The 24,901-nt window shown below is 40.5% G+C and overlaps 1 protein-coding gene and 1 pseudogene across 1 annotated transcript in view; one reads left to right on the forward strand and one right to left on the reverse strand.

Moving 5' to 3' along the window:
* LOC134748947 (gamma-aminobutyric acid type B receptor subunit 2) overlaps nucleotides 1-24,901 on the reverse strand; it is a 320,538-nt gene that overhangs the window by 41,098 nt on the left and 254,539 nt on the right. Inside the window, exon 6 of the mRNA XM_063687384.1 lies at nucleotides 14,956-15,068. Coding sequence (XP_063543454.1) covers nucleotides 14,956-15,068 — 113 coding nt within the window. The remainder of the gene's footprint in view (nucleotides 1-14,955; nucleotides 15,069-24,901) is intronic.
* LOC134747836 (uncharacterized) lies at nucleotides 9,793-12,083 on the forward strand (annotated as a pseudogene).

A 24,901-nucleotide genomic window follows, 5' to 3' on the forward strand; every position in this document is an offset into this window, starting at 1 on the left:
GGCCGGTTTTTTATTTGAGTCCCTTGTTAGTTTTTCAATTGTGCACTTGTGAAATCAATTTTTACCCGCCTTATTCAGAGAAAATCAAAACCAGCAATTTTCTTGATAACCATCCTTAAAACGGGGTCGATCGATATACATAAGAAAAGAAAGAAAGGGGTGAATAGAATTATGTAGTTTTAGTTGTCATAGACATCGAATTTATTAACTAGTATTTGCCAACAACAAACCATAAATGCAATTGAAGAAAACATATACATATATGTATATATCTCACTTTCACGATTTTTACACATTATTCTTCGAGACCACGGGGACAACGCCGTACTCGATACGTCGGAGGTAAATCTTAAAACTTAAATACGCGATTAAGTCCCGTTTCCAATTTACATTTGAAATAGACAAGGGAGGGGTAAAATTAAATGGGGAGAAAATACATTTTATACGATTTGCAGACGACATCGCGGCGTTTGCAGAAACTTCAGCTCAACTAGAACATCTAATGTCTACTGTAGGTTATAGGTTTACCTGTCTTTTAGGAAACTAAATATTTTCTTTTATGCCGTTTAGTACAGCTTTGATGTCTACCGTTCTCCAATTCTCCCTCAATTGCTCATAGGTTAACTGGAAGAGATCCCTGAAAGGGATAAGTTCGCCTTTGTACAAATGATGCGTTTTTCTCCCTCTAACCACTCTCCTCTATTTGACTTTCTTTTATACTTTTTCACCGTTCTACAAGAGAAGAATAAATAAATTCAAATCCGCAATTCTTTATGAGTTTATCACTTTAAAACTACGACCGTCAAGATGTACCCCATCTTGCCCCATGTGCCTAATGAAATGCGAAAGTTTTTTGTTAAAAAAAAAAACCGTACTTGAAACCAAACAAGTCCTTAGCTGTTGTCGTGATTGCTGGGCCACAGGAATAAATTAATAGTATATATGTGCTGGTGATAATAAGTAAACAAACGCAAACCAAATAAACACAAAAACCGGCCAAGTGCCAGTCGGACTCGCGCACGTAAGGTTCCGTACCATAATACCATTACGCAAAAAACGGCAAAAAAGTCACGTTTGTTGTATGGGAACCCCACTTAAATATTTATTTTATTATGTTTTTAGAATTATTTAGAATCATTTATTCATCAATTGTGCATTACAGTTAATGAATACAGGTGTTATAAACAATTAGTTATAGTTTGTTGTTATAGCGGCAACAGAAATACATCATCTGTGAAAATTTCATCTCTGTCAGACGGACAGACAGACAGACAGACAGAAAGCGGATTCTTAGTTATAGGGTCCCGTTTTTACCCTTTGGGTACGGAACCCTAAAAAATAACAAGGAATATGGCAATAACAGTTTTTTTGCAAATAAATAATTAACGACACCATTTGTCTAGCCGGTCACTGTGCGAACTGATTGCTATGATGGCGACGCATCGTCATGCGTTAACGGGATTCTGATGGTCAGTCGTGTCGCCATATAAAGCCGCTACCCCGTCTTACTCGTCTTGCCCCTCCCTCCCCTACATAAGATAGTGATTAGATACACCAAATAAGTGAAAAAACGCCTCAAGCGTAAAAGAAACCACCAAAAATCATTTTATGTCGCATTACAAGCCTGATTTAGCTATGAATACTAATAGCCCCTTATTCGTAAAACTTTACGAGCCTGAATTAGTTAAATTATGTTTTATCCTTTTCTTACAAATACATAAGTCAAAATGACAGACAAAGACAAACGATTCATATAGCTAATTCAATGACTATTAATCACATTATTTAATTTATTTTAACTTAATTTATTATAAATATGTGTTATTAATAACGTAATAATATACAAATATAAGCATAGAGTAATAAATTAATAAGCCTGCAGTATTTGAAATGTCCGTAATATGTCCAATTCCAAAATACGGGTTATACGGGTACCACGGATGTTGCGCCACATAATCTCGTATGTCAAGGTGTTTCGGCTGAAAGCGCCCTGGCAGACTTATATATTCCTGAAGAGAAGGTTCATATCTACCGACTGGAATTGGTTTCATGCTGGTATCAGATGGGTTAATTTAGGGGTCCTGATGGTCACCTTTGAGAGCGTATGCCAAGCACTTCCGGCAGCAATCATACTGGCAGATTTCGCTTTTCTGTATCTACCAGTAAATTTCTAACTGATGCCATAGCTTTTATTGCAGTATCAGATGGGTTAAATGACCCCCCCTTTTTCGCACCGGAAGTGGCTATTTTTTTTGTACTTTCGGCTAGTTCCGCCGTGGCAGACTATCAAATTCCGACTTAGCATCAGTTTTATGGGAAACCATTGTGCATCTCAGCGCGGTATCACGTTGGTTCGAAACTTTACTGCCGGCTCTCCAACCAATACCATCAACAAAAACATTACATAATATACCGCTTCAGACATAAACTTAGATTTACAAAGTATTAGATGCGAGTGTTTTCTAGAGTAATAATAATGTACAAGTGTAGTGTATTTAAAAGTGTACATGTGTAGTGTATTTGTATTTACAGTTAAACCGCATGTAAACATTGAATAAATATTGTATAGTATTATTTTAACATTATAAAGAAAGACGCATATCTTAAAATATATTGCCATATACAAAAAACCACCAAAACACATTCTATAGTCATTTTTCAGTAGACATAATTATTAAGGATGAACATCCTCTTTACACTAAAGTGTTTTGTCGTTGATTTAGATGTTGCTATGAAACGTTGTTATTTACAATTTTCTCTTTTGACTTATCTAAATAAACTATAAACGTAAACACATTTCTCGTTATACTTTAATATGGTAGCAGAGCGTAATGTTAAATTAATGTTACACTATTTGCAATTGTGGTGAAGAAAGCGAAATTCCCAAAAATGCATTCGACTTTTTCGTCGGGTATAAAAATTGAGATTGGTCGTCTTGACGGAGCCACAAACTGGCAAACCTGGCGGTATAAGATACTACTGCTGCTAAAAAGTACCCCAGGTACGTTGGAAGCAATACAAGGTACGTTAACGAAACCTAAAACCCCAGATGAAGGAGCAACATCTGAGGAGAAAACAAAGTATAGGACGGAAATGGAAGCGTATCAAAAATCAGATAGTCAGGCGCTGCTAATCCTCACGACTAACATGACAGAGGAGACACTACAAAAGGTGATGCGTTGCGAAACAGCGAGCGAAATGTGGAAAGAGCTCCATAGACTCTATGACGGGGCAAAAGAAGACCGAAGCTACGACCTGTGCATAAGGTTCTTCCGCTACCAGAAGAGTGAAGAGCACGACATGGCTACGCATATTTCAAATCTTAAAACTCTATGGTATGATCTGAACAAAGAAATTGAGGGAGTTGGCTTTTAATGAATAAAAGTGACAGGAACATAGAGAACTTGACTACGCAAGTATGCGCACACGAGAGGTCTCTGAATCAAAAAAGTAATGAAGAAGCCGGAGGAAGTAACGAACTACTTATGTTACGAGGGAACAAACAGTACGAAAAGCAAAGAAATAAGAAGTTCAAGAAATGCAATTACTGTGGAGAAGGCTTTCACAAAGTCACAGCCTGCAAGAAGTGGATTGCGGATGGTAGACCTCCTAAACCTCCGAAGCAAACCTATAATATTGTAACATTGACACTGACTGACCTTGCTCTTACCTGCGAAACAAAGAATACGGATCCATACTCGTGGTATGTAGATAATGGCTCGACAAGTCACGTCTCTAACAGAAGAGATATATATAAAACTTTTGAAAATTTTGATGAGTCCTCTACGAGAGTAATGACAGCCAATGGACAGAAGATACAAGCCCTAGGAAAAGGCTCAATCCATCTTGAAGCTGACATTAACGGCCACAAAGAGCAAGTAATCCTATCAAACGTATGGTACATACCAAGCATTAAACGAAACTTATTTTCCGTGCTGTACGCGCAAGATACGCTGAAAAATAGTTCTTTTAAGTCAAATGGCTTGTCTTGTATATTGAAGGATGATGAAAAAGTGCTATTACTTGGAAATCGAGCCAAATATGGCGATTTATATAAACTTAATGTCAAGGTATTGATGCCGAAGCTTGAAGTGAAAGTGAACCAATTATCAGCACCTCAGAATCTTCAACTCTACCATGAACGCCTGGGACATCAGAACAAGAGACATGTGGCCAAACTGATACAGCAAGAGCTAGGAGTAAAGTTAAACTCGTCAAGTTCATCAGATATTTGTGAAGGCTGCGTTTTTGGAAAGAGCCATAGGCAAAAATTTGGTATGAGACCAAGAGCCACAAAGGCTGGAGAGATAATCAGCACTGATGTATGCGGTCCCTTTCCTTACTCGATCTCGAAGTGTAGATACTACGTTCTGTTCAAAGACGCTTACTCAAAGTATCGCTGGATCTACTTTCTGAGACAGAAGTCTGAAGTCCACGCACGGCTAAAGGACTTTCTTGCTGAAGCGAAAACTTCCGGACACGTAATACAGGAATTGTTAAGCGATAATGGAGGAGAATTTGACAATGAATTAGTAAGGAATACTTTGAGAAAATATGGGATCAAACAAAGGTTTACCATGCCATACACTCCTGAGCAGAATATGTCCACAGAAAGAGAAAATCGCACGGTCGTAGAGATGACAAGGACACTGATGCACGCCCGCAATAAGATCCCAGAAGGTCTATGGGCTGAAGTAACAAATACATCGGTGTACATCCTAAACAGGACAGGGCCTACTCCTGTAGAAGGAATGTCTCCGCACGAACGTTGGTATGGCAAGAAGCCAAGAATTGATCACCTAAGGGTAATAGGATGCGACTGCTACGTCCATCTCCCAAAGCAGAAAAGGACTAGTAAGCTGGACAAAAAAGCACAAACAGGAATACTCATCGGGTATGACGGCGATGAAGGTTACAGAGTTTTCAATATAGAGGAACTAAAACTTATCAGATCCCGAGATGTTGTCTTTAATGAAGCACCTCTAGCTGAGGAAACCAAGATAGATAGAAACTCGATAAAGCCTCAGCCTAAAACAAACACCTATGACTTTCCTTTGTCTCTTACAGAATCTGAAACTGCTAGCAAGAAGAGTCACTCTCATCGACTTGAAGAGGGTACCATTGAAGGGCGTTGCCGCGAGGTGAGTCGTCACACTCCTCCACCTATAGAGGCAAGTGTGGGAGAGGAATTTCGTGAGGTGAGTCACACTCCTCCACCTTTAGAGGCAAGCGTCGAAGATGACTATCGCGATCAAAGTCACGCTCATCCACCTTCAGAGGCAAGTGTCATTGAGGATTACGAGTCAATGGAAGATGAAGAAACAGCAGATATTGAACCTCCGACACGACAGCTTCGCGATCGGAACCAGATAAAACCTCCGAAGTGGTTTAGTTTTTATCAATTTCTTAATGAGGCTATATCTATCTCTGAACCCACTTCGTACCAAGACGTCCTAAGAAGCCCTGAAAAAGATAAGTGGATAGAAGCCATGAACAATGAAGTACAATCCCTACAAGGGAACGAAACCTGGGAATTGACAACCCTACCTAAAAATAGAAAAGCATTAAGATGCAAATGGGTCTTTAAAATCAAAAGAAACCCTGACGGTACAGTCGATAAGTACAAAGCACGATTAGTCGCTGTTGGATATACACAAAAGAAGGGTATAGATTATGACCAAACATTTAGCCCTGTAGCAAAAATGAGCACAATCCGGATGCTACTTAGTATTGCTGCTAATGAAGGTTTAGTACTTAGACAGTTTGACGTCACTACTGCTTTTCTTTACGGTACTGTCAAGGAAGAGATCTTTATGCGACAGCCAGAGGGATACGACAATGGAACGAATCGAGTATGCAAACTGAAAAGAAGCCTATACGGGTTGAAACAGGCGCCTAAGTGTTGGAACGAGTGCATCCATGACTTTCTTATAGGGTCAGGTTTCATTCAGAGTGAAGCAGATCCTTGTGTTTATGTCAGAGAACGAGAACAGAAGAAAATACTGCTCGCACTATATGTCGATGACGGATTGTTGGCCGCGTCAGACGCAAAAGAGGCTGATGACTTCATGAACAATCAGTTAAAAGGACGTTTTAAAATCACCACGAAGATACCGTCCTATTTTCTGGGGCTTGAAATAGATCAACACAAAGATGGTACTATTAAAGTCCACCAAACGGCTTACACGATAAAATTGCTTGAAAAGTATGGAATGAATAACTGTAAGGAGGTTGGAACACCCATACTAAAGCCTGAAAGAGTAATGGAGGATCATCAAAGTCCTGACCAGTTAGACTTTCCTTACCGGGAAGCCGTTGGGTCCTTATCGTACTTAATGGTTGGGACGAGACCGGATATTGCGTATGCAGTTGGAGTTGTATCACGAAACCTAGATAAACCTACCTCAAGTAATGTACAACAAGTAAAAAGAATACTTAGATATTTGAAGGGAACTGTCGATACAGGGCTTGAGTATAAGAAAGGTGAAAAGCGTCTGGTGTGCTACAGCGATGCCGATCACGGTGGAGACGACGCGACGGGGTGCTCCACTAGTGGAATAGTATGCCTGTATGCTGGTTCAGCAATATCATGGCGAAGTTCGAAGCAAACTGTCATTGCACTATCATCTACAGATGCGGAGATAGTAGCGGCTAGTGAAGCCAGCCGTGAGATTGTTTGGCTAAGGAGATTGTTCCAAGACCTGAAAATAAAACTAGATACGCCAATTTTGCGCATTGACAATGAGTCTGCAATCAAGCTTGCGTACAATCCTCCATATGAGCAACACCGGAAGACGAAACACATAAAACTGAAACACTTCTATGTGAGACAGTGTGTGTCTGAAAAAGATATAACAATTGAGCAAGTACCGACAGCAGATCAACTTGCTGATATGTTTACGAAACCTCTTTACAAACCAAGACTGTTCAAACTATGCGAAGCCTTCGGTTTGAAAAAGAAGAGGGAATATTAAGGATGAACATCCTCTTTACACTAAAGTGTTTTGTCGTTGATTTAGATGTTGCTATGAAACGTTGTTATTTACAATTTTCTCTTTTGACTTATCTAAATAAACTATAAACGTAAACACATTTCTCGTTATACTTTAATAATAATAGGGTCCACACCAAAAACCTGCCGAATGTCATTTTCACTCCGTCCGTATTCGGACTGTTTTGCTGTCCTTACCGTCCGTTTTTTTAGCGTATATGCACCCGTCCTTGGTCCATATGAACCTCCATCCGGCAGCACCGCCCGCCTGCCGAGTCTGCCAGAAAAGTTTTCGGTTGGTTTTTGTCAGCCTTTCATTGACATAAACACGGCATGGGCTGTGTTCTGGTAATCCTATGCCACTCGTGTCCAGACCTCGACGAATCCGCGCGTTCCGCAGTAGATTGTCCCTCGACGACCTTCTTGCGAGACGCAGGACCAGGGGGCGGGGGTGCAGTCTAGTGTTACCAGCTGTACCAGCATTTGTTGATCTCTGCGGTCCTACACGCTCCACACTGACTACTTCTCGATCTTCCAATGACATGCCTATCTTTGACGATAAGGCTTGCACAATGTGCAGGGTTGATTCCCCAGGCTGTTCCGGTATCCCTGTGATTTCCACGTCGTTTTAGTAAGGCTTGGTCTCTATCGTTCAACTCTTGACGTATTTCGGCGATTACGCTCGTGAGCTCTGCAGTGTTAGTCTGCTGTATGTGGGTATTTTTCGCGGCAAATAATTCTGCGTTAAGACGCGAATTCTCCAATTCTAACGCTCTTATTTTATCATTCATAGATACTACATCTGTTTGAATAGCATTTATTCGATTGTTTAGTAGGTCCGTAGAATCCGTAAATTCTTTTTTTATCCGGCTAATAGCAACAGTCATTTCTTGGTTAATTTGCATAAAAATTTGATCTCTTGTTGTACTTAATTTGGAGTCTAACCCCCGGATTTCATTTTTTACGTCACCTAATTTTATGTCGAGCAATCTTGATAGCACCTCCAGATTTAGCTCCGTCGAGTAGCTTTGATTGATTGTGCTGTAATCGAGCTCGGCCTGCCGCGGCTCATCACATATTGACATGTCGGCTTCTGTTGTTGTAGGTGGCGAATGCTCAAAATGTTTTCGCACAGGTGTGTTATCGCCTCTACGACGTTTCGAAACATTATTGAAAGATTGACACTGCCATCCGCTGCTCTCGATATCTTGAACGATTTGCTTATAGCAATCTTGAGGTATTCCTAGACATGCATAATGGTAAGTTCCCTGACATCATCATCAAATAAAGAATTTAATACAATAAAAACTAACAACTTGGGAAACTCCACTAGGCGACGCCATTACGGCGATACTCATCTGTCAAGTCCTTGCTGCGCTATAGTGATGTATCCATTTCCAATACCGATTGTATAGCTGCACTCGCGAAAGCCTCATATCGGTTATTAATAGTCTTATTTATTTCTGTAATTTCTGTTAGTTTTAATTTGTTTAGGTCTAATTTTAGTTTATTTTGTAAAGTATATAATAAATAAATAAGTTTTTTAATTGAATTAAAATGTTAGATGCCATTTTATTAGTAAATGAATGAATTATAAAATGCATTTGTATTGGTAGTAAAATTTAATTGTTGAATTTTGTATTTTGTAAGCTGTTATTTATTTTTTAATTTAGTTGTAATGTACTTTTGACGATTCAAAAGAGATTGTAAAATCTTACTTGATTAAATGAAATTCTATTCTATTCTATTTCTCAACCATGGTGTCACCTGCTGTATTAAGTTTGAAAGCCTGACCCCGCTTATGTAGGATAAAATGAGAAAATCGTTAAGAAGCACTGAAATGTTAGTTCGTAAAAAAGCACCTAGGTACGATAATTTTAGTCGGTACAGTCAGCATATTAGACTTAGCGCCATAAGTATGTACTGTCGACTACAAAGAGATGTATCCACTTTTTTACTTTATTACAATGCAGTAAGGTGAAAAGTGGATAAATCTCTTTGTAGTCGACTGTACGATTATTTAATAACTTACACAAAAATAAATGTTTTTATTTGTAGAAGAATTAGACTGTAACATATACCTACTTTTGAACACGAACGGTAAATATATATCCCTAGGCCTATACCTATTTTGTTATTTGGCGCCTTGTTTCATCCGCTACTATATATATTGATGTTGACTTGACTGTACTGTACCTACGTTATCCAAATTGCTCCACTTTCGATAGTACAGATATTTTAATATCGAAATGTATGTACTTAATTTAAATAAACGCGTCGGGAATACAAAATTGACTGCAATCTCATTGTACAAATTCACATTGTATCACATCACGTACGAATTTAATAATGAGTGTATGGCTCTATATGTAGGTGTTTACTACATACAGTATTTGGCTTTCCTGTATATTTTTATAGGAACAGTTTTTCCTAAGTACCTATAGGGGCCGTGCGCGTTGGAGGGTCTGCCATCTTGTGGCCTGAATCGGAAACATAAACTATACATTGACTGTGACATTGATACTTCACGCCAAAGAAAGTGATGCCCTCTATAGTTCATGTACGTTTTATTATGCATTGTAGGTTCTGCCATCTTGTGGGCTATATTGGAAGTATAAACTTGATATTTACACTTCGCGCCAATAAACAGGGGTATCCTGTGCTGCCCCTACAGTTAATGCACGTTCCCTATAGCAAATTTAGTTTTATATAGGTATTGATACAGAGATGAGTTGTTTCCTAGAAATTAAATATTTAGTAGGTGCTCAGCAGTAGGCAATAAATGGCTGAAATTAATAACGATGATGTAGGTACAGGATGGACTGCATTATCTATTATATGTGGTATTTTCTATAAAAAGGGACCTTATTGTCGATGGCGCTTACGCCATTATTAACGATGCTCCGATATAAATATAATGCCGCTCGTTGCCGATCGTTTAAAAATTCATAATTCATCCCCTAAAAAGGTTAAAACGAGGTTGAAAGTTTGTATGGGGTTCAAATTATATTTTAAGCTAGGAACTTAAAACTTTGTTAAAAGGTATTTGATTATAAGAAAAGAAAACGAATTTCAGCGTTTTCGAAATTTCACCCCCAAAGGGTTGAAAGTTTGTATAGAGGTCAAATATTTTTTTTGAGTGCGTGCGGGACTTGAAACATAATTTCAGCTTTTTTAAAAATTCATCCCCTAAGGGCGTTAAAAAGGAGATGGAAATTTGTATGGGGTATGTGGGCGGCAATCCTTGATGTTTGTTTACATGCGTGTTTTTTTAAATAATTTTAATTAGATTTTTATTATTTAAGTCGATAGTTACGAATAAAAATAAAAATATTTGATTCAAAGGAAGCATAGTCAATTGACTGACTAATTATAATTTTGAAATGATAAATTGAATGTGTTTAATTAAAATAATCACAAGGTTACTGTATTAAATAAATATTATTATTAAATTAATTGTTATTTTTAGACGATCTCGGAAATATGAATAATTGGGAATTGTATTGATAGAACGACCATACCGCAGGTGGTGTGGCGTGATCTCAGATAGCAGGTGGCAGGTGTTACCTGGAGGGGTAGGGTTGGAAAGGTTATTTAAGCGGTTGCATGCTGTTGTTTGATTCATTCTTATGCTAAGCCTCGACTGTGTAAGAGCTATCTATACCCGTGTCGTAAATAAAAGTGAGTTTTAAGTGAAACGTCTGTTTCTTCTCTATTATCTCTATCCTAAGGGATGGTCATGAAAACGTGCCACCCGATGACCATGCAGACCATGCGAATAGTAGAACTTCGCCGACAGCAGCGGTGGGATCACAATCCCCTATACTAGGCGGGCGCCGCCGATCGCTTGTTCAACTTGAGCCTACTTTTACCATGGACCAAGTGATGAGCCTGGTAACAACAGTCTCCAAGCAAGCCGCAGCAAGTGCTGTTAATGCGGCAGTGTCCGCCACCGCCGCTAATCCACAACAGCCGGCGCTACCCCTTGAACGAGGAAATTTTTACCTACCTCCGTTCGACCCGGATGTACGATCTCATGATATTCGAGATTGGTGCGCTAATGTCGATGAAACCATTTCCGTTTTCGCTATATCACCTAAAGAAGCACGGATGAAAGCCATACTTCAGTTAAAAGGAAGAGCAAAAGTGTGGGCCGACACGTGGTCTCTACATTCAACTACTTGGGACCAGGTGAAGGAAGATCTAATCAAGACCTTCTCGAAGGAGTTCCGGTATGCTGATGATGTACAGAAATGGCGCAACTACACGTCGGACCAAGCATCGAGCTACGCCGAATACGCCATTACAGCTTGAACATTATTCAAGCGCGTGCGGCCGGAAGCTAATGATGCCGATGCTGTGGATGCGGTTATCACAGGTATTTATCCTGAACATATTAGATCTGAATTGTTACGAAATACGCCTGACTCTTTGCCTAAACTAGTACCTGTTTTGAAGACATACCGTAAACGTAAATTCGATACATTAGAAAAAACAAACAATAATAACAATTCTCAGAAAGCTCGCGCCACTGAAGATGAAGTAGGTATTAAACCAGACTATTTGTCTATTTGCTCTAGGTGTAATAAACCTGGTCATCGCTTTCGCGATTGCAAGGCGCTTAATTATTCCGGATCTGATAATTCCACTACTGTCGGAAGCGAGTCTAAAGCCCCTAATGATACTAAATCAGTGGAATGCAAATATTGTAATAAAAAGGGTCATGTTGAAAATAATTGTTTTCGTAAAATGTTAAATGAGCGGTCGAATTCAGTCAAGTCAGTAATCCTTTGCAGTAGGTAATTTTTACCGCCAGGCCCGTAGTATTACTACAGTTAAAATAGGTAACGTTACTTATCCTTGCTTGTTTGATACTAGTGCTGATTGTTCACTGATGCGAAATCACTTCTTTGGTTCGATTCCCGGGAAGAGAAAGGCTGTTAACGCCACGTTTTCGGTGCAGGTGAACACCCATTTGATTCAAGACAGACCGTTACTAATACGGTGGAAATAGCTGGTACTTGTGTTGAGTTAGGAGTTTTATGTTGTTAAAGATACTGAGATACAACATGATATCATAATTGGATTTGACTTTTTGTCATCCAAGCAAAAAAATGATATTTCTGTAAAACGCAATTTCTTAGTAAGCGAATGCATACAAAAATAATCATGTCTTGAGCCTGATTTAAATACTGACGTAAAAGATACTGATTTACAAAAAAAAAAAATATTACATGCATGCATTGTTGATAAATATAAAGACAGCTTTCAAAATCTAGTTTCCAAAGTAAATACCAGTAAATTGAAAACAACACTTCCTTTTAGTAGTCCAATTTTGATAGTTAAGAAAAAGGATGGTTTAGATCGATTTTGCATAGATTTCCGTGAGCTGGATGCTAGCACTTTAAGAGCCCACTTTCCAAGTTTCCATTGCCTTTGATTGCTAACCAGATAGATAGGTTAGGGAAGGTGCGTTACTTTACGCCATAAACAAAGCACTAGGCAAATATCTCTATATCCTATTGATAAAGTGGCTCCTTTCGTACCGCCCATGCGGACATAACTGGCCGTATGTATGGGACCCGAACTGAAACCGAGTCTGCATTAGTTTTTATAGACGCATTCACCAAATACGTTCATCTAGTTTATGCTGACGACCGTACAATAGATTCCGCAAAAAAAAACAAAAAGGAATTATTAACTCTATTATAACAGACCAAGATAAAAGTATGACGTCGCTAGAATTTAAAGATTTTGTAATAATTTTCGTACTGAGCATTACGTTGTGGCTAAAGGCGCTAGTAGAGCAAATGGTCAGGCAGAGCAGAGTATATTACCAAGCTTCTTCAAGTTGACGATGATGAGCCTATAGAAACCTTACTTTTGTTAGAAATGTTTGTAAGCAAAGGATGGACGAGCGATCTTTTCAAGACAGTGAGGTTTGATATAGGTAAAGCGCGAGTCAAACCTTACAAAGTGGAGATTTTGTTTTGATGCGTCGTCATGAAAGACATACTACCAAATTGGGTGCAAAATTTGAGGTCCCATGGAAATGTTAGAAATATTACTAAACTATCGTTATAAATTAAAACATGTTAATTTACGTGGAAGTACTGAAAAGATCGCCAGCCATGATTTATTAAGACCTACTCCTACGGGACAGACAGATCCATTTAATACTGAATTACTGATGATGACGAGTCTACCGTGTGGGCGGTGGATGAGACGAGTAGCAGTGTTCAAAATGAAAACTGCTCACAGACCGAGACTCAACAAACGTGGTTTTATTCATTAGATATTATTGTAAGTGTTTTCTTTTGTATTAACAAATTTATAATTATGTGTATGCATTGTTCCACCTTATCCACAACACCTTCCTTATAACGCTGGCTGGCCACCACGCGTTTCCTTTTTCCCGGTCTTGGCGGCTAGATCTCTATGTTGAGTGATGCCGATGTGGGCTAGATCCCAGGATGGGTGATGCCAGGGTCAGCGCAGGGAGCGCGCTGGAGCAGAATGGCCGTGTGGGCGGCAATCCTTGATGTTTGTTTACATGCGTGTTTTTTTAAATAATTTTAATTAGATTTTTATTATTTAAGTCGATAGTTACGAATAAAAATAAAAATATTTGATTCAAAGGAAGCATAGTCAATTGACTGACTAATTATAATTTTGAAATGATAAATTGAATGTGTTTAATTAAAATAATCACAAGGTTACTGTATTAAATAAATATTATTATTAAATTAATTGTTATTTTTAGACGATCTCGGAAATATGAATAATTGGGAATTGTATAGGTATTGATAGAACAACCATACCGCAGGTGGTGTGGCGTGATCTCAGATAGCAGGTGGCAGGTGTTACCTGGAGGGGTAGGGTTGGAAAGGTTATTTAAGCGGTTGCATGCCGTTGTTTGATTCATTCTTATGCTAAGCCTCGACTGTGTAAGAGCTATCTATACCCGTGTCGTAAATAAAAGTGAGTTTTTAAGTGAAACGTCTGTTTCTTCTCTATTATCTCTATCCTAAGGGATGGTCATGAAAACGTGCCACCCGATGACCATGCAGACCATGCGAATAGTAGAACTTCGCCGACAGGTACAAGTTTTATTTAAAGCTAGGAATTTGTAACTTTATAAGAAGGTAATTTATTAAAATACAAGAAAACTAAATTCAGCGTTTCATCTCCGAAGGGGGTTAAAAGGGGATGAAAGGATATTTGGGGCCAGGGCGAAACTACATAAAGTAGAAAGTTGAAATTAGCACACGAGGTTACATTTAAACCGTGTAAAAGAAATGTAAGGCGATTTTGAGAAATTCAACGCCTAACGGGTTGAAAAGGGGGTGAAAGTTTGTATGGGGTTCAAGTTATATTTTAAGCTAGGAATTTGTAACTTTATAAAAAGGTGTTTTATTAATATGCAAGTAAACTAATTACAGCGTTTTTTCAAATTCAGTTTGTATTCAAATTGTAGTTTACGCTAGGAATTTGAAACATCTTAAAAAGGTATTTTATTACAATACAATAAAACTAATTTCAGCGTTTTTGAAAATTCATATCCTAAGGGGATGGAATTTATTTTTGGGATTGGAAAGAAAGGGGATTGAAATTCAATTTATTATTATAAATTACCATTTTTGTTGATTGTTAAAAAAATATTTTTGTTACATATTTGCCATATTCATATTTCATCACTTTAACCAGTTTAACCTATTAAATGAGTGACAATCTGAGTTTGATTTTGTTATTTGAGTATTGCTACACAACATACTTATCACAGTATAATAATTTAAAAAAATATTTAAAATTTCGTATTACGGAACTAAATTTGGAGAGGAGTAAGCAGGCATATTTTACAGTACTTACCTATATGTTTGAGACGCAATTTCGGCAAATAATATTAATATGTCATCACTGTCATCAGATATCGGCTCTTGGTCGCATTAAGGACAGCGTTGTACCTGATGAATGCGATCCTGGCAGGGTTGTGCGACGAGTCGGGGGCGACGGTGCGACAGAACAGCGGGAACTCGGAGCGGTCGCTGAGCGCAGGGGACGTAGAACCGAAAGATACCTGAAACACCGAAATCTATTACCTTTTTATGGGTCATATTTTCATGTTCACGCTTTACGCTCGTTACGCATAAGCGTAAGTTATATAAACGGTGTTAAGTTTTTACGTAAAGCATAAGCTTTACGTAAAAACTTAACACCGTTTATACATCGTTGTGATGGCTATACCTGACTACTTACGCTTTCAAAATCAAAAACTAGGCTGCGCTATTTTATGAGTTGTGGATTAAGAACTCTGTACCTACTTATAGTTACTGGTCCTACAGTATCACCAATATCAAAGAGAATAGTGTCTAGAGAGTTATTGTCGTAGTAAATTTTGTAGTTACAGTAAATTTACTACCATCAGATTCTATCGACAATATAAAAAAAAAATATATATATATATATATATGGATAAATGTCTTTTTTTAGAACGCCATATTATTTTGACATTTGACGCCATATTGTTCTTTCACCGAGGTGTGCTAGCCACACACGAAACGATTTACTTGCGCAAGTCTAGACTTGCGCAAATACGAGTTATTTTGAAGTGATTATACAGACTGCTTCAGTACGCTTGTGCAAATATCATTTCTGTCGAAGTGAGCATCGAGGTGTGTTGTTTTGTACGATGAATGACGTTTTGGCATTAGTTCGCTTTATTTATGCCACAAAAAACTTGAAAAGTCACAAAAGAAACCGAACAGGCTTAGAACGCACTGCGATTAATTTCTTGTGGTTTCAGTCTAATTTCTTATATTAAATTGTAACGCGACTCTTTCTCAAATAAAACATAAGCCATGTTTAGTTCACATGAGACTACTAGATGGCGCTAGTAGGCCCCGAATTCGAGTTAAACTTTGGGCATATTTTACCTTTCCCGTAGCTTTAAAATTCTAAAAACCTTGTGTAACTTGTGTTAAGTGTTGACTAGTTTTTATGCAAACAATACGAATGTGCATAGATATAGATTAATGTAACATTGTCGACCCATACATATGTATCATTCGTCTATGTACACAGAGATGGCGTTAGCACGCCATTATATCTCGTCATTACTGACTTCTGAAACCCTGTAAAAAATACGGAACATCATGTAACATGTTCCTAAAAATATATTGAATGTATCCAAATAGTTTAACATATGAAAACAATGGGCATGTTTGTACAACTTAACTGTTTACCAAACCATCTCACTAGATGTCACTGTGCTTAGTGCACGCCGTTTCTACTTCGCGGTGTTAAGATTTTTCCTAGAATAATGACCCGATGAAGTGATTTTTGTAAATGTTGAGAAATAGTTAGGAGTCAAATAAGCGAACGGTAGCGTACCATCTGGGACCTAACCGGCCTTCTTGACTCACATAGTTAACCCAGTAAATTTCTTCACATCACCTAGGCGCTCGACTGCTGTCCTTTAGGACGCCGCTCGGCCTTAGGCAGTTAGTTTAGTAGTATAGTTAGTGTAATTGTAACTAGTGCCGACTGGAATAGACTTCTACATCGTAAATCATCTTTGCTTTCACCTTCACCCCGCACGCCCCATCCCTCTCGGAGTAAACTACTCTACATCTGGCGCACAACGTGAGGGCCGTGCTGTGACGTCGCAAGGTTTATGCCTGTCGAGACACGAAGAGCGAAACTATTGCGGCAAAGCAAAGAGATGACGGTCAATATGACAGAGAGTCAATTCCAGCAGCTATTGGGAGCAATTACCAGCGCTGCACGACCTGCTCCGCCTCCGGCGAAACACAGTTCCTTCGCCAAGGCCACCTTCTCCTACGACGGTACAAGGGATCCAGCCTGCGTGCAAACGTTTCTGACGGCAGCTACGTGCTTTAAAAACGTCGGGACCATAAGCGACAGCGACGCGCTAAGTAGCCTTCCTCTCATCCTGAAGGACGCCGCAGCTGTTTGGTGGAACGGCATAAAGGATTCTGTCAAAACCTGGACGGACTTCGACAGCAGACTACGCAGAGCATTTGCACCCAAAAAACCAGCTCATATGCTGTACAAAGAAATCGTCATGACTGATCAAGGTCCTCGTGAGCTGACAGAGACCTTTGTAGCCAAGAAACGAGACCTGCTTGCTCAGCTACCAGACCCACTCTCGGAAAAGCAGCAACTCGACATAGTATACGGGAACTTACACAGACGTATAAAAAAGAAGGTTCCAAGGGAAACTGTCTTGAGTTTTGACTCTCTCCTGGAAGCAGCGCAGTCAGCGGAATTGTTACTTAACGACGAGCCACCGCTACCAGCAAAGAGTAAGGAGCGCATCCGATGTAACCATTGTCGGATTATGGGCCACACAGAAGATGTCTGCCGGAAGAAGGCGAGAGAAGCAGCCGCACGTGAGGCAAACCGAGATACCTCGAAAGCCAAACCTTCAGCTGCTGTCACTACCGCAACGGCTACACAAGCGCCATCTCCATCTCAACCTCTTTTTGCTTGCTACGGTTGCGGAACGCCAGGCGTAGTTCGAAGCAAATGCCCGAAGTGTACCGAAAGTAAGAAAGTGACCAAGACAGAACGCGTCGATTTCTGCGCCGCTGGGATAGCTGAAGATGACTCGATGGATATACGCAAGAGGCCTATGATTGGAATTGGCATTGATAACATCACGGGGACAGCCTTCATTGACACTGGTGCCAGGAGCAATGTGGCCTCTTACCAACTGTACACTTGCTTGAAAATGCGTGGCTACCGTATCAGCACTGAACCAGCACGAGTGACACTGGCTGATGGCGACGAAAAGCTACAAGAAGTTTTAAAACTTAAATGCGTAGTCGAAGTATGTGACCGTGCGGTCCCTACGAAATTCATTGTGTTCCCTGGCAAGCGGGATACACGAACACTCCTGGGAATACCTTTCCTACAGGATGCCGGCATGGTAGTGAATGTACCACAGATGACGTGGCACTTCATTGACAACCCCACGAACGTTTATGAGTTGGGAGAGGAGGATGAAGAAGGGGCCTCGTCGACCTACTGGTCAGGCCCTGCTATAAGTCATGGCGTAGCAGCATCGGCGGTGTCAGAGAGCGCTCCTGGGAAGCTCATTTCTTCAACGCGCTGCTCAAGAAGATCATTTCTTCAACGTGCCTTGCCATTCGACGCCGATCTACCTTCCGAGAGTGCTGCCATCCCCTATAAACTGATCCCGATTACAATCGCTGATTTGCCAGAAGTACCCGCTCCCAAAAGACCGAAACCCCTATTTGACGGTTATTCTCCGAGGTTTGTGGACAGTATGTACGAAGACGCTCAGCAGACTTTTCTAGCATCAGAAGTCGAGCTATCACCAAATTCGATTGCTCTATTCCCAGAACCGAGCAGAACTGGCATAAATTCGCTTGAAGTAAAGGCCGCACAATCTACCTTGCTCGATGACAGCCAGAAGGCCCAGCTGGAGCTACTACTGCGCGACAACGAACAAGTGTTCCAATTTAGCAAGGAACCAACCACGATGGCAGAACATCCTATAGAAACTGTGGACCATGGCCCAATCTCTATCCCGCCATATCGACTGTCACCACCACGCCAGAAAATACTTAAGGAAGAGATACAGAAGATGTTGGAGGAGAAGGTTATAGAGCCGTGTTGTTCTGCATGGGCAGCTCCCGTCGTCATGGTACCCAAGAAGGATGGTAGTACTCGGGTGTGCGTTGACTATCGACGCCTAAACGCCATCACGGTCCCGGACACATATCCGATCCCTAGGATTGATGATCTGCTGCACGCTGCCAAGCCCACCGCCTACATGACAACACTTGACCTTAAAGCAGGATACTGGCAGGTGAAAGTCAGAGATGAAGACCAGGACAAGACGGCTTTTATCACCCCATTCGGTATTTACCGCTTCAAAAGAATGCCTTTTGGCCTTCGCAACGCCCCTGCGACGTTCCAACGCCTTATTGATCGAGTGCGAGTAAGCCTGCAGACAATCAAAATGTTGGCCTACCTGGATGACCTGATCATCTTTTCGGAAACTTTCGAAAATCACCTGACGGAATTAGACCAGGTGTTTAAGAGATTGAAAGAAATCAACCTATCCGTGAACCTGGATAAATGTAGCTTTTGTTGTGCAACTGTGAAATATTTGGGACACTACATAACTCCTCAAGGTCTACAGGTTGATCCACAGAAAGTGGCTGCCATAACACAGATGCCAGCGCCTGGGAACCTGCAGCAACTGTTATCGTTTTTACAAACATGTTCCTGGTATAGAAGATTTATACCAAACTTTGCGAAAATAAGTGAACCACTAACGCGTCTGACCAAAAAGGACCAACCCTGGCAGTGGAATGCCGAGCAAGAAGAAGCCTTCCGCACGCTGAAGACTTGCCTCACAACTGCACCGGTCCTAAAGCAAGCAGACGAGACAAAACCCTATATAATCAAGGCTGACGCGAGTAGTTACGCGCTCGGGGCAGTCTTGGTCCAGGGGGAGGGGCAAGACGAGCACCCCGTCGAGTACGCCAGCCGCCTCTTGATTCCAGCGGAGAAGAACTACACAACCACAGAGAGAGAGGCACTTGCTGTGGTTTGGGCGATCCGCAAATTCCGAGGGTACATCGAGGGTCTCCCGGTGACTGTTTACACGGATCATCAAGCCCTCAGATGGCTAATGACGCTGAAGTCCCCAACAGGCCGCCTAGCGAGGTGGGCCTTACAAATACAAGCGTACGATGTCACGATCAAGTACCTGCCAGGTAAAACTAACGTGACAGCTGACACTTTATCCCGACCTTTCTGTCATCAAGAAAGCGCAGAGAAATGCGAGATATGTACTGTCATGGTTACCGACGCTGTCACACGTAGCCCTGCTGAGATACGCTATGAACAGCTGAAAGACGAACTCATAGCAAAAATCGTGCACGCTTTGGAAAGCACCGATACCGAAAATGCTGCTTACTGGAGCAACAAAGGGTACCTCCTAAACAATGGCTTATTGTATAGGTATAACCCCAGTGAAGAATGCGAAGATGCACAGCTAGTGGTACCCCAGCATGAATGGGCAAACATCCTGGCAACATATCACGATCATCCTCTTGCTGGACACTACGGCATAGAAAAAACGTACCAAAGGATTGCCCGTAGGTATTACTGGAAGGCCATGCGGAAATACATAGAATCCTATGTCAAGAACTGCTTGCCTTGTCAGAGATACAAGCCCACTAACTTGAAACCCGCTGGACTGCTCCAAACAACTCCCTTGAACCAGCGCTTCGAGGTGATAGCTTTCGACTTGTTTGGACCCCTGCCGGCGACGAGGAAAGGAAACACATGGATCTTCATTGTGGAAGACGTAGCTACGGGCTGGGTGGAATTGTTCCAATTGCAAACAGCGAACGCTGAAAACTGCGCCTCACTGTTAGTGAATGAAATTTTCCTCCGATACGGAATGCCACGAAGGCTTATTAGCGACAATGGACCGCAATTTGTCAGCGCAACCATGCAGCAAGTAACATACTGTTTAGGAGTTAAGCACCAGTTTACTCCCGTCTACCATCCACAAGCTAATCCGGTGGAACGAAAAAACCGAGACCTGAAAGTGCAATTGGCCATACTAGTCCAGGAAGACCATACTAACTGGGATGAGAAGCTAACCGCTATAAGATTTTCCATGAACACTGCAACCAGTCTCGTTACCGGATATACCCCAGCGTATTTAACGTTCGCCCGGGAACTTAAAACCCCTGACGATAACGAGAAAGATCTGCGTGAAGTTATAATATCCGAGAACTTCGTCCCAGAGATTACTCCAAAACTGCTACTGCTAGCAGACACGCTAAAGAAAGCAAGAGAAACTCGTGAACAGAAGGAGGAGCAAAGAAAAGAAACCGCCGACCAGGATCGGAGAGAGACCCCGACCTATAGGGATAACGATCTCGTATTAGTAACCACACACACCCTAAGCAATGCTGCTAAAGGAGTTAGCGCTAAGTTCGCACCGCGGCGAGACGGGCCTTACCTCATAAAGGAACGGATCGGGACTTCCAATTACATCCTCGCCTCACCCAGCAACCCTACCGAAGCAGTAGGCTTGTACCACGCGAAGGATCTGAGCCCATACCGGAGTAGCGACGACGCACAATTGCCCATGCCCGTGCAACCTTTGCGGAAGAGGGGGAGACCCAAGAAAACCACCCCTATTCCCAACGCAGATACCGTAACAAACACGAGACGTCGTGGACGATCCCGAAGATAAACTCAACGCATCTCTCCTGTCACCGCGCCGGGTCGTCTGCAGTTCCAGAGGGGGAGACTGTAACGCGACTCTTTCTCAAATAAAACATAAGCCATGTTTAGTTCACATGAGACTACTAGATGGCGCTAGTAGGCCCCGAATTCGAGTTAAACTTTGGGCATATTTTACCTTTCCCGTAGCTTTAAAATTCTAAAAACCTTGTGTAACTTGTGTTAAGTGTTGACTAGTTTTTATGCAAACAATACGAATGTGCATAGATATAGATTAATGTAACATTGTCGACCCATACATATGTATCATTCGTCTATGTACACAGAGATGGCGTTAGCACGCCATTATATCTCGTCATTACTGACTTCTGAAACCCTGTAAAAAATACGGAACATCATGTAACATGTTCCTAAAAATATATTGAATGTATCCAAATAGTTTAACATATGAAAACAATGGGCATGTTTGTACAACTTAACTGTTTACCAAACCATCTCACTAGATGTCACTGTGCTTAGTGCACGCCGTTTCTACTTCGCGGTGTTAAGATTTTTCCTAGAATAATGACCCGATGAAGTGATTTTTGTAAATGTTGAGAAATAGTTAGGAGTCAAATAAGCGAACGGTAGCGTACCATCTGGGACCTAACCGGCCTTCTTGACTCACATAGTTAACCCAGTAAATTTCTTCACATCACCTAGGCGCTCGACTGCTGTCCTTTAGGACGCCGCTCGGCCTTAGGCAGTTAGTTTAGTAGTATAGTTAGTGTAATTGTAACTAGTGCCGACTGGAATAGACTTCTACATCGTAAATCATCTTTGCTTTCACCTTCACCCCGCACGCCCCATCCCTCTCGGAGTAAACTACTCTACAAAATTAAATATATTTATTTGCATTAAGTGTGGTAACATTCATGGTCATAATATGTAAAATTAGATCACACACTTACTTAGCTAATAATAAGCATGCAATTTTTTTTTAATGCCTAATCTACACACTAACAAGTATATTTAAATTATTTACAAACATGCTATGATAAAAAAAATATATATTTATTTATTTATTTAAAATTCTTGCGGTTTCAGTCTTGCAAGTGCGTGCGCTTATGAGGCATTTCGTACGTTACACTTTTTGCGGTTCTGAAACCGCAAGAAATGAATCGCAGTGCATTCTAAGCTTATATGGTTAAGGCGCTTCGCGCAGTTTTTGGCCAAAAACTGTTACTTTCTAGAGCTTATATCTTTTAAATGGGTCAACAAAAAATTATAAAAAAATATATATGCATCTTCACTCTATGCACAACAATCGTAACATTTGACTTTTTTCCTGACATTTATAGTTTCATCGAAAAAATAATAATACGACAGGCCGTTTTGCAACTAACTTTGCTTATATCTACTAAACTGCTTAATCGATTAAAATTATTTTTAAACTAACAAAAATGTTTTACCAGGTTCTACAAATACAACATAGCTTTTGAAAATCAATAAATATTTTTTAAAGAAATCGAACGTTTTTCCACATTTCATGCGTATGTAGCCTGAAAATGGCGTGGCAGGCAGACGTGTGCCAGCTTTGAGGCGAGGAGGTTGTGTCGCTCGTCGCTCCGTGCCTTCCTTGCACTATGTTCGCTTATGCACAAGCAAAGTGCTATAATATCGCAGTTATTGTGGCCAAAGAATAAATAACTGCAGAGCGCTGATTTGGTTGCGACGCGCATTAGCGAGCGCAACACGGTATTTTGCGATCTATTACAATGAATGTAATGATAATATCCGTATATATTATACTATAATATACGTATGTTTGAGAAAACTTAATTTGAAATAAATAAATAAATGTTTTCTAACCGACATATTATAATGTCATTCAAGTTTTACGTTTTGAATAATGTTCCATTCCATCTCGAAACAATAAATAATTGATCTTCTTCTATACATATAATAAAGCGGAAGAGGGTCGAAAGTCAGTACATGGAAGATATTCGAAAAAAAAAAATTGGCTGGGGATACTTAGAATCGATAACAGAACTCGTTCCAATAGTTTTTGGAATTTTTGTCTGTTTGTCTGTTTATTTGACCGCGCATCACATGATAACGGCTGAACGGATTTTGATGCAAATTTTACTAATCTGGCGAAAAAATCCACGGCCAGGTTATAGGCTATAAAAATTTGAGAAATTTCACCCCTAAGGGGTTAAAAAGGAGATGAAAGTTTGTATGGGGTTCAAGATTTATTTTAAGCTAGCAATTTGAAACTTCGCAAAAATATATATTATTGAATTACAAGAAAACTAATTTCAGTGTTTTTGAAAATTCATCCCCTAACGGGGTTAAAAGGGGGTTGAAAGTTTGAATCCAGTACAAATGCTTTGAATGTTCTTAGAAACACATAGATAGACTATTACAAAAAAGTAATTTCGACGTTTTTGGAAATTAAACCCCTAATGGGGTTGAAAAGGGGATAAAAGTTTGTCTTGGGGTGCAAATTTTACTTTAAGCTAGGAACTTGAAACTTTGCAAAAAGGTATTATATTAAAAAGCAAGAAAACGTGAGTCGTTTTAAAATTCATCCCCAAGGTGGTGAAAAAGGGGTTAAAAGTTTGTATGGAGATCGATTTTTTTTTGTGAGTGCGGGACTTGAATCTTTGTATATTCAGCTACTTGGCACGAGTATCTTCAGCTACTTGGCACGAGTATCTCGTCTAACCTGAGCAGCTACTTGGCACGAGTATCTCGTCTAACCTGAGCCAGCTACTTGGCACGAGTATCTCGTCTAACCTGAGCCAGCTACTTGGCACGAGTATCTCGTCTAACCTGAGCTTTGGGGCGTATATTGAATCTCTGGCCAAATCTGCAGCTAGACGATTGGGCGTCCTCTCTAAGGTCAAGCGGTACTTCACACCGGGGCAGCTTCTTCAGCTTTACGTAGCTCAAGTCCGGTCGTGTATGGAGTACTGCAGCCACCTTTGGGATGGGTCCGCCAAATATCAGTTAGCCGCCTTAGATTCCATAGACAAACGCGCTAGGAAGCTTATTGGAGATGCGGGATTAGTAGAGGCTAGACTGCAGAGCCTTGAACACCGTAGAAAGGTAGCTTGTTTATCGGTGTTCTACAGGATACATTTCGGGGAGTGTGCGATGGGATTACATAATTTAATCCCCCCATCTCCATTCTGTCACCGTGGGACTAGACGCGGACTTGCGTTTCACCCTTACGTCGTTACTCTGCCACTGATTCGTACTAAGCGCTATGCATCCAGCTTTATCATACGAACGGCTAAGGAGTGGAATTCACTTCCTGCAAATATATTCCCAGTCCACTATAACTTGGATCTTTTTAAATCAAGAGTGAATAGACATCTTTTAGGTAAGCATGATCCATCCTAGACTGCATCGGCACTTACCATCAGGTGAGATTGCGGTCAAGTGCTTGCCTTTTTGTAATAAAAAAAAAAAAAAAATATTATTAGAATACAAGCAAACTGAATTCGAGTTTTTAAAAATTCATCCCTTAAAAGGGTAAAAAGGGGTTTGTAGGGTTCAAATCTTATTTTAAGCTAGGAATTAAAAACTTCGTAAAAAGGTATTTCATTAAGAGAGAAGTAAACTAATTTCAGCGTTTTTGAAAATTCATCCCTAAAGGTG

This window comes from Cydia strobilella, chromosome 1 (assembly GCF_947568885.1).
Source record: "Cydia strobilella chromosome 1, ilCydStro3.1, whole genome shotgun sequence".
NCBI classification, from domain to species: domain Eukaryota; kingdom Metazoa; phylum Arthropoda; class Insecta; order Lepidoptera; family Tortricidae; genus Cydia; species Cydia strobilella.